This window comes from Protomyctophum parallelum (genome assembly GCF_964188405.1).
Source record: "Protomyctophum parallelum genome assembly, chromosome: 11".
Classification (NCBI taxonomy): Eukaryota; Metazoa; Chordata; class Actinopteri; order Myctophiformes; family Myctophidae; genus Protomyctophum; species Protomyctophum parallelum.
In genome coordinates, this window is record NC_139707.1 from 36925372 (window position 1) to 36941161 (window position 15790).

A 15790-nucleotide genomic window follows, 5' to 3' on the forward strand; every position below is an offset into this window, starting at 1 on the left:
TGTGACTCATGCAACCTCACAATCAATTCCCATCATGGCCTCCCCAACGGAATGAGGGTACTATGAACCATTGTACTCTGGGGGTCTGTGGGTTTTTATATTGAGCTGCTGGTTACCAGCAAACTCAATAGGAGTGATGCCCCCCCCGATCCCACACTAATGATTTATATACAATCTTATGAAAAGAAAAGCTAATCTTGAAGTTTGGTGTATAGTTGCTGACCAGATGACCGGATTGAATTCATCCTGTTATTGAGATTATAATATCATACACATTTTCACGATTTTTCTAAAATAGCAGACCTATACAAGCTTGTAGCGCGGCACTCGGTGCCGCGCTATGAGCTTGTAGATCTGCCATTTTTCAATAGCTAAAGAATAACGTAATGCTTAAAGGCACAGTGAAATGAAAAAGACGTTTTTCACACTTTTAGACCATATCCGTGGTCATCATATGGGCATACCTAACAATGGATGCCAATTTTTTTTGAGAATTCTCATTTCTGTGTGTTTTTATATCAAAGGTCCATAAAAACGATTGTATTATTTATTTATTAAAACGAAAACGTGCTGCGTGATGACGTGTAGAGATACACATCGATAAAAGCCAATAACAATGAAGCTCACCCGTTTAATTCCCCATATTTGCGCATCCGTCCAACACAGCTGCTACTGATTACAGAATACTCAGTTTTTATTTCCATTCAAGATAACATCCAGACAGTGTATTACTCGGTTTCAACTCAATCATCACGCTAAAATATGTATCTGAAAACATTATAGGGTAGAAATAAGCCACATAACAGTAAACTGGTACAGCTGGCCGACCATCTGATTTATAAACAAACACATACCACGCTGTTGCGCATAGCATAGCTACCGTCCCTAGCTACCGTCCCATCGCCTGAAGGGATGCGACGCTCTGATTGGTTCAGAAACTGTTTTCATGTTGAAACACCATTTTCATGTTGTTCACCATTTCTGTTTCACAACACCTTTAAACACCAAAAGGGGTTCCCGCCCAAAATGGGTACTTAAAACAGTGGTTTTCAACCTTTATCATGCAAAGATCCATTATTTAATCGGCTTTTGAGCCAATTGGTCCACATTCTGATGAGATTTAGCCTCTCAGACCCAAAACTAAATAATATATGTTGTCATTGAATACGATTTTGTACACAATTCCATGCTGTGTACTATGTGGTACCATAGTAGGAGAGATAACTGGCAAACATTGATCAAAATAACAATTCGTCTACATTCTCACTTTCTTTGTAGACTTGTAAGTTGAGTAATGCAGATGTTTTCATTTGGTGTTACGCTCTCGAGAGTTAAAGATCTATCGGGGTCCATTTGGTTACCAACTCTACATCATTTAGGTCACCTGGAACACCATCAAGGGATGACCTAGAATCTAGTATATAAACTAGATTAGTAGATTCTAGGTGTGTGAGAGGTCGGGGGCTTAGTCCAAGACACATTATTATGGTGGTCACTGGACAGCTGAGCTTTCTGCTCAGTGAGCAATGCATTTTGAGTGTGTATACACATCTGTGACACACAGTCATAACACAAAGAATATGATGTGCCTTTAACATTGCAGGGAGTGCACAGGCTGCTAAGATTTTATCACACACACTATCACACACCTTGGTGCGCATCAGACAGTGTCTGGAACACCGGCGGGAGATGACATTTCCTCTAGCATCGCCTTCGTGTTCATTGCACTCCATGCCTTTTTCTTGAAAATGTGACCTTAATATCCATATTACTGTAGCAAGTAGCTAATGCAACTCGGGTTGACCACACTGGCTCCCAGCAATACGGAACGGGTTGGATTGCACACACGCACGCACACAGGGGGTGCTCACCTGCTGCAACCGTGGGGGGGAGGGGGGGAGGAGACAGCTCATTCTTTCAGGATATCCCGCACAGTTTTGGGCCCAAGCACATTATTGTCTGTTATCATCTCGGCCTTGGATTTTCTTTGCAGTATTTGAATCATTGAACATTGCACTGTTCAGCTTAGTTAGTGCACTCCATGCTGTTGAGAGACAGGGAGATGATCCCTGTTACTGAACACTCTCTATAGCAATGAGTATCAGATTATTATAGAGCTATTTTAACACGTATATTAACAAAGGAAAAGTTGGCCTTCAATTACCATGATATATACTGATGTGATATGATATTATATATTTAAGGTCCCATTAATTTTAAATGTAATGATAAAGTATAGGCTTCGACTACTGGTTCAACTGAGTGAAGATCCGCCCTCACTGCCCTTCCGCCCAATAGCATTCATTTCCTCGCTGCCCTTCCGGCCAATAGCATTCGTTTCCTCGCTGCCCTTCCGGCCAATAGCATTCGTTTCCTCGCTGCCCTTCCGGCCAATAGCATTCGTTTCCTCGCTGCCCTTCCGGCCAATAGCATTCGTTTCCCCACTGCCCTTCCGGCCAATAGCATTCGTTTCCCATTGCTTTTCGGGACTGAACATTACGAGATGTTGGATTTGCTGAAATCATCATTTTATCGTTTTAACAAACTGTACTTTACAGATTGTATATTGTATATTAACTTTCCTACCGAATGCTAGCATAATGATACATAGTCCAAACTGGTGCGTACAGTATAGGGAGCAGGCTATTATGTTTGCTTGTGTTTACATGTGTTGGGGATAGAGACGTCCTCCTTCCTGACACTTGAAGGAGTTGTAATTACATGTGGGACTGGTGGCGATGTCCGTCCTCATCTATATAGGGAAGAGACTGTACACACACACACACACACACACACACACACACACTCTAGTCTAGCTGTCCTCCCCTTGTATTGATCCGCGACATATAGACCCACCCTGCAGTCGGCCCACAAGGTCTCACAGAGACGCATCTGTTCTCTCTTGCTGCCACAGTGTTGGTTAAACTCGGATAGAGTACAGATGGACGCTTTGAGTTAACACTGAGGATGTTTTACTTTGTTGACTAGTGTTTGTTCTTTTTTCCCTCCATCAGATGTGAACTGTATTGAGCACTCCCTGTGCTGTAGCTCTGTCTCCAGTGTATATCATTTCGAAGGAAACTATCCCGATATGGCTCATCATTTTCTCCTTTTACTGTGTTTGAAATGCATTGTTTTTGTATGCTGTCTGTTCTCATGTCTTGTCAGTTTTTTTCAGTTTTGGTTAGTGTTCAATGGTCCGGGTGACTATGGGAATTCGCATCTCTGCTGAACCCGGTGGATTTACGCTGCATTTGTAATGTAATGTTCATGAACCCATTCAGGACGGGAACCCCCTTTTGGTGTTTTAAGCATTATGTTATGCTTTGTTGTGGCAACAAGGAACAGCAATGTCCGTGATTATGTGACTATGTTACTATGTTCAGAGAGTACCAGTAGGGGCAAAAGTGTTGTGCCAGAAACAGAGAGAGAGATAGTGCTGCACTGTTGCCTGCTAATGAGAGAGAGAGAGAGAGAGAGAGAGAGAGGAGTTGCACCACTCAGATCACACAGGTGTGATTTTTCTGAAATGATCAGATTTAGAAGACATTTTGTAGAATTGGCCTCAGTTCTAAATAGGTTAATATACTCTGGTCCGCCCCAAATAAATTAAAGAGAAGACTATCTGTCTGGATTGGAAAGCACCTGCTATAGATAGATAAAGCCCTCTGGCCTCCACGGGTTGGCCATTGGACATTACGCTCTGCTACTGTAGTAAGCCGTAGCAGTGTCCATGCTCACTACAGGCCCTCGAGACATTTAGCTGGCTTTCATTTATCAGTCACAGCCAGCGGTTGGTCATCACCAACACCCTGCATCGATCCAGTCGCCGAGGGTGGTTCACAGTGGAAGGAAAACATGTCACACTGCGACACTCAGCCCAATCCCCCTCGGAAGAAAAATGATAACTGGAGAGAGAGAATAGAAGATGAATAGATCATTGAAATAGTGGTGATACTATAGTAGGCCGTCACAGCAGGGCACTCGGGCATCCTTTTCGATACTTTCTTTTCCTGGGAACGCCCGTCCTTGTCGACCGTCTTTCCGTGATCAGAGGACGGAAGCCCCCCCTCCCTCCCTCCCTGCCCAGGGAGGTTGATATGTGTCACTGCACCGTATACTCCTACGTAGTCTTTTTGCCTTATGGAATATTGTTAAAGGGCACAGTAGGATGTAATAAGATTAACAGGATCGGTGCCGGAACATTTACGGCGGTCTAGTAGCCTAGACTGCCCTAGTATAGAGTTACCTTTGAACAGCCACTGCACCGCAGACCGCTGAGTTGCCTGTCATGAAAATCCACTTTAAAACTGTGTAATCGCTTGTTGTAGTGTTGAAAAGTATCCCAATGTGCCGACCACAACAACAGCCCGTGTGGGGCGGCCGCGAGCTGCTAGGTAGCTTTTGTAAACAACAGTGACTCAATTTCCCAGAACCCTTTGCGCGCCGGCGCGACGGACCTTTTTGCGATGACGTCGTCAAGACGCGCCTCTTATCCCATCCTGTCCGGTGGAATGCCCATATGACTTAAAACTGATTAAAAACGTGGATTAAACAATGGAAACATAACTCTGGCCACTCGCGAATCGCAACGAAAGTGTTCTACAATTAATTAACTCGGGCAATCAACTCAGAAGTCAAAGTGTTAATAAAAAGAGCTGATGTAAATTTGTAACATTTTGATACTCAAATTTAATTTAATGCTTTATTCCTTTACTTATATGTTTAATAGGTTTCCAATTAAGTCTAAGATGCCCAGCGGGAAGCTTAAAGAGCAGTAGGCCTGTACTAAATGACGCCGTTACTCCCAAATCTCTCCGACCCAGGAAGTGGATTAAAAAACATCAATTTCCCTGCATTCCTTGGGGTCATTCCAATCTCCCGTTCACACAAATGAGCAATTATTTCGTTTTATTCAGACCATGGGCTGGATTTGTTGAAGAGAGCACTCAAATCTTTAAAAAAATTAAAGTGCTGCAGCTTTTATCTTTCCTCCCTGAGGCTAGATCTGTGAAATCTGTTCCACATCACATACAGTAAAATAAATAATCTAGTTCATTTCAGAAACATGGACCAGCCAGGTGAGACGAGGCCCTGAATGGATGATACAGGAGCCCAGACAAAGGCATTTAAGTGTGAGACTGTCAGGGCCCTATTGTACGACCCATGCTATAATGCACTGGCTCGTGTCCTATTCACACAAAGAATATGGCTTCTAGGCACCATGCACTGAGTCATGCCCCATAGACACAAATAAATATGGCTTCTAGGCACCATGCACTGAGTCATGCCCCATAGACACAAAGAATATGGCTTCTAGGCACCATGCACTGAGTCATGCCCCATAGACACAAAGAATATGGCTTCTAGGCACCATGCACTGAGTCATGCTTCATAGACACAAAGAATATGGCTTCTAGGCACCGTGCACTGAGTCATGCTTCATAGACACAAAGAATATGGCTTCTAGGCACCGTGCACTGAGTCATGCTTCATAGACACAAAGAATATGGCTTCTACCGAAATGAAGAAAATGGAAAAAACTGCCGTCATGGAAGGAATGCTTCATTAACCGTTTCAGTCCGTAGGACGTGTCGACACGTCCTAGGGGTCCCAATCGACGCGTCCATAGGACGTCTGTGGACGTCCTAGCGCATCCTCAATGATACCGGGCGAGATAATAATAATCTGATTTGTTGTGCCAGATTTTATTTGTCAAGCTTGGGAAAGAAGACAGAGTACTCTGTATAAATCTGAGTTGTAATATAATGAATTATGTAATGTAAACATGCTGTAAATGCATGAATTATGTAATGTAAACATGCTGTAAATGCAATTGTGAAATGGTGTCTTATAAACCTATGAGGGTTGGGCACATTGTGTGCAGGACACGGAAATAAATAAACAATCATCATCAATCAATCATCATCCAAGTTGTGATAAAATGACACTGAGATATGGAGAACATGGGAACGGTGACTTATAAAAAATTCTATATAGCTACAGTAATCGATATTATAAAGGTATTACTGATTTACTGTCTGCTCTCTTGGGGTGGTTTTTGACACATTCTTCACCCAGGAGAGTGTTGTTGATGTCTCTGATTGGTGCAGCTTGCGTTACTATGTAAATGTTCCCGCAGATGTCAAGTGTGTTTCTACTTCTTTAGTCTGGAGACACAAATGCAAATTGTCGTTAAACCAGTAAACTACAATATATATTGACAACGACGTTTTGATTGGAAAGGTATAAGCATTACAATGGCTCTTGGGAGAAGTAGGTCCTTCATTCTTAAAGTATGTGAACAGTCTTGTATCTTCAGCTTTTTGCATTTTCCAATTTTGAACATAATTAACCGTGTTACTGTATGTTCATGTACAGTATAACCAGGAGCCTGGTTGGCTTTATTCCAGGCTTTAAAAAAATATGCTACGCTCTATTCTTCACCTTTAGTGAAAATCATGTACTGTATGTGTCCATGTTCAAATGGTAAATGGTGCATTTATATAGCGTTTTTATCCAAGGCGCTTTACATAGATTGTGCATCAATTCACCCATTCACACACACATTCATACACCGATGGCGGCGGAAACCATGCAAGGCGCCAAACAGCACATCAGGAGCAATTAGGGGTTCAGTGTCTTGCTCACGGACACTTCGACACTAACTCTGATGACTATGTACAGATTCAAAATTCTGCTAGGCTGAATCACTGGCTATTAGACTGGAACTCACCTATGCTTTCTATGGCATAGGCAGCTCCCAGCTAACCTGACGCTGCCAGATCCAAGAAGCTTGCTACACAAATTTGTTTCACAGCTTATTGGGATCTGGGATCGCGGAAGCAAATTCGATGACGGGGCTGTTCCTTTTTTTCAAGATACTTGGTAGATGATTGGATGGGACCGTCTGTCTATCACCGTGTGGGCGTGCAAACACAACCAATCATATTGACGTGTCTATATAGTTTCACATCCGGTTTCGCACATATCCCGCCCTTAGCTCACGCTGATTGGTCCGGTACGGAACGGATTTTTGTCAGCTCAACTGCCTGAGAGATCCCAGATGAGTGCTGTGTTGGGGAACATGGTTACCCAATACCGCCCTCATCTGGCAGCGTCAGGTTAGCTCCCAGCAGGATCCGCTGGGAGAAACTAGACACAGCTGCAGAACATGAGACTAATTAATTAGACGTTTGCGCTACTGTATGCCGAATTTAAGTGGACTCGGCCCCAGACTTTTTTTTTTCTCCCTGGAAATAAAAACGCCTGGGTTTCCGAGGCTACTGGCTATAGGCCTATGCAGTAGACAGAAGGTCATTTGTTGGGTCATAATTATGTACACTTGAGTGTTTAGTAATTGACTAGATCAGGGTTTTTTAGGGTTTTGGTTGGGTTACAGTTTGGCAGCGGTAACAGACCAGGGGTAATATTACGTGGTCATCTATTGGTTGGTACTTGGTAACAGACCAGGATTAATATTACGTGGTCATCTATTGGTTGGCTGCCTGGAACATGCTATGAGAGCCATGATGTCATGCCTTCATGGTCAAGTCTTTGGTTGGTTTGTTTGAAGCCTCTAAATAGCTGTGGGTGCTGAAAGATGTGGCCAGAAATCTCTCTCTCTCTCCGTTCCTCATCTGGTTGCTATGGAAACCACAAAATGACAGCTAGCTGTGCTTTCACCCACTCTCCCTTTCCCCATTAGTATAACAGACCTATTACAACACACACATTCTATGCACATACTATACTCAGTGCTAATGTACTATAGCCAGAAAACGGTCTTATACCGTTCAACCAACGTACTGTACAGTCATTTGACAGTCGTGCCACGACTGTGACCATTATTTAAACAGCTGTATGCAGTCAGGCATTTATTTATTTTCTGTCCCAAAAGGATTTCCGAAGAAAGACCTTGCGCTCTTGTTTCAATTCGGGTCCCATGCACTCACATTATATCATGTCAATAATCTAAATCTAAAACGACGACGATTGAAACATCTCAAAACCATGGAATTTGTGTACAGGTTGGGGGGCGGATGTAGGTCGGAGGGATAAAGATGACCTGCTGTCAGGTGAATTTTTAGGCCTGTTTAAATTGAAGGAAGCCAGTGAGTTGCTTGTTTTGAGGGAAGGGGGCAGGGCATTTCACACCTGAATAGCAGTGCTGCGGAAGGTGAATTTACCCATTTTTGTTTAAAAGTGGCTGGCACCAGATTATTGTTCACGCTCCCTCTGGTATTGTGGCTGTGGGTGTTGCTCACTTTGTTTTAGGTAATTTAGTCAAGTAAGTGGTCACTGAGGGCATGGAGGGCAGAGTTGCATGTACGATGTTGTACTTAATTTGCATGTATGTACAGTACTTAATTTGAGTTCTACCACTTTGAATCTGGCGTCATTCCTCTTTTGAGCATGTTATTATCATTCTTCAGAAACATGCAAACATTTTCAAAAGTATCAGATCTACAAACTCAAATTGCTGCGATGAACTTGTAGCCTATTATTACGTGACACCAAGTTTAAAATTCGATGGTTACTTCAGCCCTTCATTTATTTCGTTTTTTCTATCCCTACTGAATTGAATAGTCCATTAAACTTTGCCGAGGCGCTGAAGCCTTCTTCGGGCATGCCTGACTCAACAGGTTTCTTTGGAGGATTGGCAATCCGATCCTCCAATGAGTCGGTCGATGCCTTGCGTGGTAGCTCGCCACCGTCGGTGGGGATACTTTTTATGACTTGATGAGTGACGACATGTCTTCATTATTGCCAACTCCTGGGACAGACGCACCGTTTAGAGTTAAATAACTGTATTGATTTATACTCTAGACTAATTAATTCACATTAACATTAATGTCCAGGCTGCTTCATTATAGGACCTTTTCTTTTATGTAAAGCAACTTTGGGTACCTAGCAAAGCGCTATATAAATCTAAGCTATTATTTTATAATTTATTGTGTTGACACATAACGGCAAAATCCCACGTGTTCATTTAACCCCTTATGGGTCCATATTGCAAAGAATGTCTTTACATTTGTGGCGGCGCGACCCATGTTTGCTGCGGCCCGTGCACTCAGCACATCGTAATTTCGTTTTTTTCTGTTAGTGTGTGTGCGTGCGTGCTTCCTTTGAAATGTATGTGTATGTGTGCACCTGGAAAAAAAAATGACAAATAAAGCAATTCATTCATTCATATCATTGGTCCAGAGATACATAGAGCATGTATCAATAGGCTACAACAACAACAACAGCAGCACTATTGATCCCGTATTGGCAGTATTGCTCGGACACACTTCTTTGTGTTTTTATTGCCCCCGAGGGTCAATACATAGCACTTGACCTTCGACCTCCCTTTAGTCATGCTCAATAATGTCCCATAAAAAACACAGGCGGGTCCTTCTGTCCACTTCAGTGACAGTTTGTGGCTAGCCTATATAATGCCAACCGGCACTAACGGATGAGTGCTCAGACAGACCGACGGGCGTCTATAAACCAATAGCCTGAGCTAACGTGTTAGGTTTCTGGTCTAGAGGGGCGGGTCGCGGCTGAGATTTGCGCACACCCTGATTGGATCTCATCGATCTGTCCGTCACCCCCAGCCCCTACTCTCCCCCCTAGTGCAGCGCTACGTCACATCATTTGGAGCGACGCCCACCCGGAAGGGTTGACTCCCACTTTTAGACCAGAGCGGCCAATGCGTTCCTCCAGGCTTTCAATTTTTGCACCAACAAAAATTAAAGCCTGGTACCGAGGCTAATAAACCAAGGGTTCCCAAACCTTTTCATGTCGAGGACCCCCAAAATGATACTCATTAGCCTGCAGAACCCCCCCAAGGACCCCCATAAGACAATGTTTTTACGGCTCTAGCAGTGATTTTCAACCATTTTCATTTCAAGGGGACCCCCCAGGTTTGACCTGAATTTGGCTATGGACCCCCATTTAATAGCATTTCTATCTCTTGAGACCCCAATGTATATTTGGCTTCATTTGTACACTCTCATAGAGATACACAGACCCATAAGGGTCCATTTGGTTCCTAATTATCATTAGGTGAGAGTACCCCCCCCCCCCCCCTGGAACTCTCTCAAGGACCCCTAGGGGTCCCCAGACCCCACTTTGGGAACCACTGGTCTAAACCACTCCCCCTAGCTGCTGTTTGAATTCCAGAGGTGGAAAAAGTACTTGCATTTCTCATTTAAGTAAAAGTATCAATACTGCGATGTACATAGAAATACTGCGTTACAAGTAAAAGTCCCAGATTTCAACATTTACTTGAGTGAAAGTACAAAAGTACTTTGGCATCAAAATGTACTTAATGTAGCAAAAGTAAAAACTCGTTATGCAGAATGTCCCATTTCGCAAGTTTTCAAATGTATAAAAAAACCTTTTGAAAATAGCAGATCTCCAAGCTCACAATGTAACTGGTGACTAAAGTTTTCAAATACATGTAGTGGATTAAAAGTCCAATGTTAGGATTAGAGATTTGGATCTGAGATGTAGTGGGAGTAGAAGTAAAAGTACTGGAACTTGGAAATACTCAAGTAAAGTACAAATACCTCCAAATTGTACTCAAGCAGTAAGCACAGTACTTAAGTAAATTAATGTTCTTAGCTACTTTACACCACTTCTGTCTTATGGATTTACACGTCTGGACTCTCTGCCTCGGTACAGTATTCCGATCATTTATTTATGTTTTGCATTCGCTAGTTTGAGCTGCCAGATGATGTTGAGTTTGTATATTATTTATGTATGCCCTGGTAACACCGTTGAACTCTTAATTGGTCTTAATTGCTGGTTTACAGTCCTGGAGTTCCTGAGTTGAGGAGATAATTGTGTTGAGTGACCCTGAGGTTGCCCACTTTGTCTCTCCTCAACTATTTAAGACCCATTAAGTGCCGAGGGCCATACTGAGAGTGTAGTGTGTGCGAGAGGAGATGAGTACACAGGATATACGCATGTAGACAATTTTATGCTACATTGTGTACCCAGGGCGGCTGTGGCTCAGGAGGTAGAGCAGGTCGTCCAATCAGCGGTTCGAATCCCGACTCCTCCTCCTCCTGTCCACATGTCCTTGAGCAAGACACTAAACCTACATTGCCTCCAATGAGTCGGTCGGTGTGAGCTCGCCACCGTCGTTGTGTGAATGTGGGAAATGAAGACGCTGGCGTCGACTGTTCGCCGCTTCACCTCCCAATGTATGAATGAATGAACCATTGTAAAGTGCTTTGAGCACTTGGATAAGCGCTATACAAATTTAAGCTTATCTTGACCTGTATCAGACTATTCGTTCCAATCATGAATGTAACTTATGTAAGTCACATCTGCAGAGAGAGAGAGAGAGAGAGAGAGAGAGGGGGTGTGGGGGGCTCATTAAACACATCTAGCCAGATGGTGACCACTTAAGTCAAACATCCCCATGGGGTCTTCACCAAGTGTACCTTATGTGATTATTTTTAACACTCTCGCAGTTAAATGAACACGGTGGATTTCACTGCATGCTGAACTGTACCACAGTGGTAATTACCATGGTTTCTCTGTCCTCGTAGCCCTGCACTGTGCTTGAGAGAGAGAGTGTGTGTGTGTGTGTGTGTGTGTGTGTGTGTGTGTGTGTGTGTGTGTGTGTGTGTGTGTGTGTGAGAGACACTGTTGCTGGTACACAGGGTCTTCCAGCTCTATCCATCATCAAGTGCTGTATCAGTGCTGGTGCCATTACTCTGCTTCACTTCCCTCTAGTGTATTCCATCACATCCCCCCCCTCTCTCTCTCTCTCTCTCTCTCTCTCTCTCTCTCTCTCCTTCCCTCCCTCTCTTTTTGCACAAGCCCAGTATAGATTCTATAAATTATTGAATTTGTAATGGTAATGGAGTATTTGTATGAATCCAAGTGCTATACCACAACTTCATCTGTAGCTCTATAAATTATTACCAACTTATTGCGTCCGTGCGTGCGTGCGCGCGCGTGTGTGTGCGTGTCTTTCTCGGTAAAGTACTTTTTGTTCCTGCAGATCTGTGTCAGTGTGTGATTGGTGGGGGTGATGTGAAGTGAGCAGAGCCATGTGTGTATACCATCCACTGCTGGCTACTGGAACAGGAAGCGCACGGGCGCGCGCGCACACACACACACACACACACACACACACACACACACACACACACACACACACACACACACACACACACACACACACACTCTTCAAGGACACTCGGAGGGCACAACACTCACAGCGGATTTGTGACCGTCTGTGATCGATGGTGTGTGTGTGTGTGTGTGTGTGTGTGTGTGCGCGTCCATCCATGCCCTGGGCACCCTGTTGTTCTGTCAAACATATGCACACAAGGCTTAGCGTATGAATGACCCACTTGTCCTTGTGGTTGTGTTCCAGTGTTGCGTCTCCTGAAGGAGGGCGTCGACTCCAACACACCCATCTCTTCTGGAGGGTCACTGCTACACCTGGTGAGAGTTACACACACACACACGCACACACACACACACACACACACACGCACACACACAACCTTTTCCTCATGTACAGTACATGTTTACGAGCTCCTAACATGGGTATTTAGGGTGGCAGTAGCTCAGGAGGCTGTAGAGCAGAGCCTTGGCTCCCCCAGAGCCTTAGATATAGACAGTTACGCAAACTGCGTTCACTTCATGGGGTGCCAGTCCAATGGCGGCTCTCCTATAGACTTCTATTGAGAATGGGGACAACAAATAGGGACAAGTCCTGGACCGGAAGTAGGCAGAAATGCATTGGACTCGGGCAACAGCCCAGCTTTAATGATCTTAAATCCCTTTAATTTTGATTGTCTTGCAGTAATAGTACAACATAAACATTAACGAGACTTGAGTTGTTACTGTACAATACTTTAAAATAGTTGTCATGTTGCACATGTTGCTCTTATTTGCGCCGCCCTCGTTGAAAACAATGTATTCCCAACTCCAGCTTGTCTCAGTTCAGGCCGCATGAACAGCGCTCGAGCGCTCTGTTTCCGCCCCCTCAATATCGTAACTCTTCTATTAGATGGCTCTGGGATCCCCCGGGCTTCGTGTGTCACTGTACGACCCTGTGTACTGTATACGTCGTCCCCCAGGGGTCTATACAATACATGGTCCTCTTCAAATCTCTTCACCTATTATCGCACAATGTTTGCCTATATTATCGCATGCCCAGAATAGGGTTCATAATGTGGTTACGTGGCCCTGAGCTAGACACTTATATCCTCCCAATTGCTCCCCCTCTGAGTCAAGCCACCGCTGGGTCAATTAATGAAGAGAAGTTATAATATGTTATGTACCCTCTGGGAGTCGTACTGCATTACAGCACGTTGAACATTCTTGCGCTTTCTTGCACAAGCCCTGCAACCCCCTGTGGCGACGATATTAAAACTTAATTCTTGGAGCCGTACGTGCTGTACATTTTACATTTTACACGCGCGCAGCCTTTTAAAGCAGTGCTTCTCAAAGTTTTTCATTTCAAGGATCCCCAGTTTGATATTAATATGCATTAGGCCACGGACATCCCATTTGATAAAATGTTTATCTCATGGGAGGACCCCCCAAATCCTCCCAGAACTCCCAGCCCGTGCTTCTTCCATCCCATAGTGCAGTGGTTCCCAAAAACCTTTTAGCCTATATGACCCAAAAGGGCGGCTGTGGCTCAGGAGGTATAGAGCAGGTCGTCCAATGATCCAGGGGTCGGTGGTTCGATTCCTGGCTCCTCCTGTCCACATGTCAAAGTGCCCTTGGGCAAGACACTGAGCCCCACCTTGCCACCATTGGTGTGTGAATGTGGGAAGTGAGGACACTGGGGTTGACTGTTCACCGTTTCACCTCCCAATGTATGAATTAATGGACCATTGTAAGCGCTTTGAGTAGGCACATAGTGCATATAGAAAAGCGCTTTAAAAATACAATCCATTATTATTATTATTATGAAAAGGGAGATTAAACGGGTTGAGAATCACTGCTAGAGCCGTACAAATCTTCGCTTATGGGGGTCCCTGGCATATATCTTCAAATGGGGTTCTGCAGGCTTATAATGAGTGTCAATTTGTGGGTCCTTGACATGAAAACGTTTGGGGGAAACTACTGGTCCATAATAGTGGGGTTGAAACACCAACCATGTGCCTCTTTTCCGTCCCCGTAGTGTGCTCGCCACGACAACGTGTTTGCAGCGGAGCTCCTGACGGAGCGAGGCCTGAACGTCAACCTGCAGGACGAGGACCTGTGGACGGCGCTGCACGTGGCGTGTGCGTGTGACCACGCCGACGTGGCCCTCCTGCTGCTGCTGGTGAGAAACGCACCATACTGTACACGACACGCGCCAGTGTTGGTTTGGGCAGTCGACTAAATCTACAGTTGTTTTGGTCGAACATAATTGTGAGAGGGAGGGTGACTGATTTAAGCAGTCACACCTGGTCAAGTAGGCTGTTTTATTCCTTTTAAGCCAGGTAAGTTTCCCCAGGAGAGGAGATGGCTCTCCACTGTCCGGACAGAGGTTATCATCTGAGTGACTGATTTAACCTACGTCCAGTTCTAGTTTATTTATGCTGAAAATAGCATGCAACTAATTGTAAAATGACTTATACCGGATCTCTTGTCCACTAGTCCCTTCCTAACATTTTAGTCTAGCTTTTATTTGTTGACAATTGTCAGTATATTTTGTCTTAGTTTTAGTCGTCATAGCTTAGTTTTAATTTAGTTTCCATTTAGTTTTCGTCAGTGGAAAAAGGTAGTCGACGAACATTATTCGTCTTAGTTTTAGTCGAGGAAATCAACACTGGTACACACGTCCACGACGTGTCCATAATGCCAGCGGTGGAAAAAAGTACTCACTGATTAGGTCCACAGTATAGTGACAGCAATTAACACTAGCATGTCTGAAATAAACTCACTACTAATCTGACTGCTTAGCGGTCAAGATGACCGTGTTTTTCGTGCAATTCCATTGGCTACTCTCTCCCTGCATCTCTTCACACCTCTCCCCCCGCGGCGGGGGGGGTTGACGACTTGCCATTGTCTCATTTAAATGTCACATTCCAACTTCAAAAAATCTGGATCATTTATTTATTTTTATCATCACCACCAGACATTGTAGTACAGCGGCTAACAGCCATATTGTGAGAGAACCTTTCACTTGGTGATACAAGCGTGAAATTTGGCATTTCTGCAAACAAATATAACCTCTAAAACAACATTTAGTCTACATGTTGATGTTACAGTGAGTACATTCGTAATGTAAGTTTGCCTACATGTGGAAGTAGTTGGAATGCAAATGACCCATTAGCTTGAACAATGCCTGTCAGCCGGGAGGGAGGTGTGAACTTCACTGCTTGCGGGGGAGAAAGGGTGACGGCGGTCATTTGGGCGAAAAAGAGCAGATATAATAGGTATAAGTATGCCTAAAATATTTACAAAACATTTCAGATGAAAAAAAAACAGAGATGATTTAAATCGAATAGTTAGAAAAAGTCATGCAAGGGGAACTTTCTCAAGACTTCATGGGCAAAGAAAATCCACTTCAAAATCGGTCAGAAAGACCGCTCCGACGTGCTAGTGTTAAGGCCAGCTGTAGGGGGAGGACACATCCAGTATGTAATGTAAGCCTCACTGAGCAGTGGGCTGGGCTGGGCTTTGCTCTGGTTCTGTTGATTAGACCCTGGGAGGGTTGGCTGTCCTGACAACAGGGGATGGATTGGGTCCGGTCGGTGTATTAAGACTGTATGCAGGCAGGGCGTGGATGCAAACCCGAGACACTGAGATATGATTGAAGGGCTGCCAGGTGTGA

The 15790-nt window shown here is 44.2% G+C and overlaps 1 protein-coding gene across 1 annotated transcript in view; it reads left to right on the plus strand.

Moving 5' to 3' along the window:
- myo16 (myosin XVI) overlaps positions 1-15790 on the plus strand; it is a gene marked incomplete at both ends in the record, with an annotated part of 120000 nt that overhangs the window by 16605 nt on the left and 87605 nt on the right. The window contains 2 exon segments of the mRNA XM_083776781.1: positions 12383-12453; positions 14150-14293. Coding sequence (XP_083632907.1) covers positions 12383-12453; positions 14150-14293 — 215 coding nt within the window.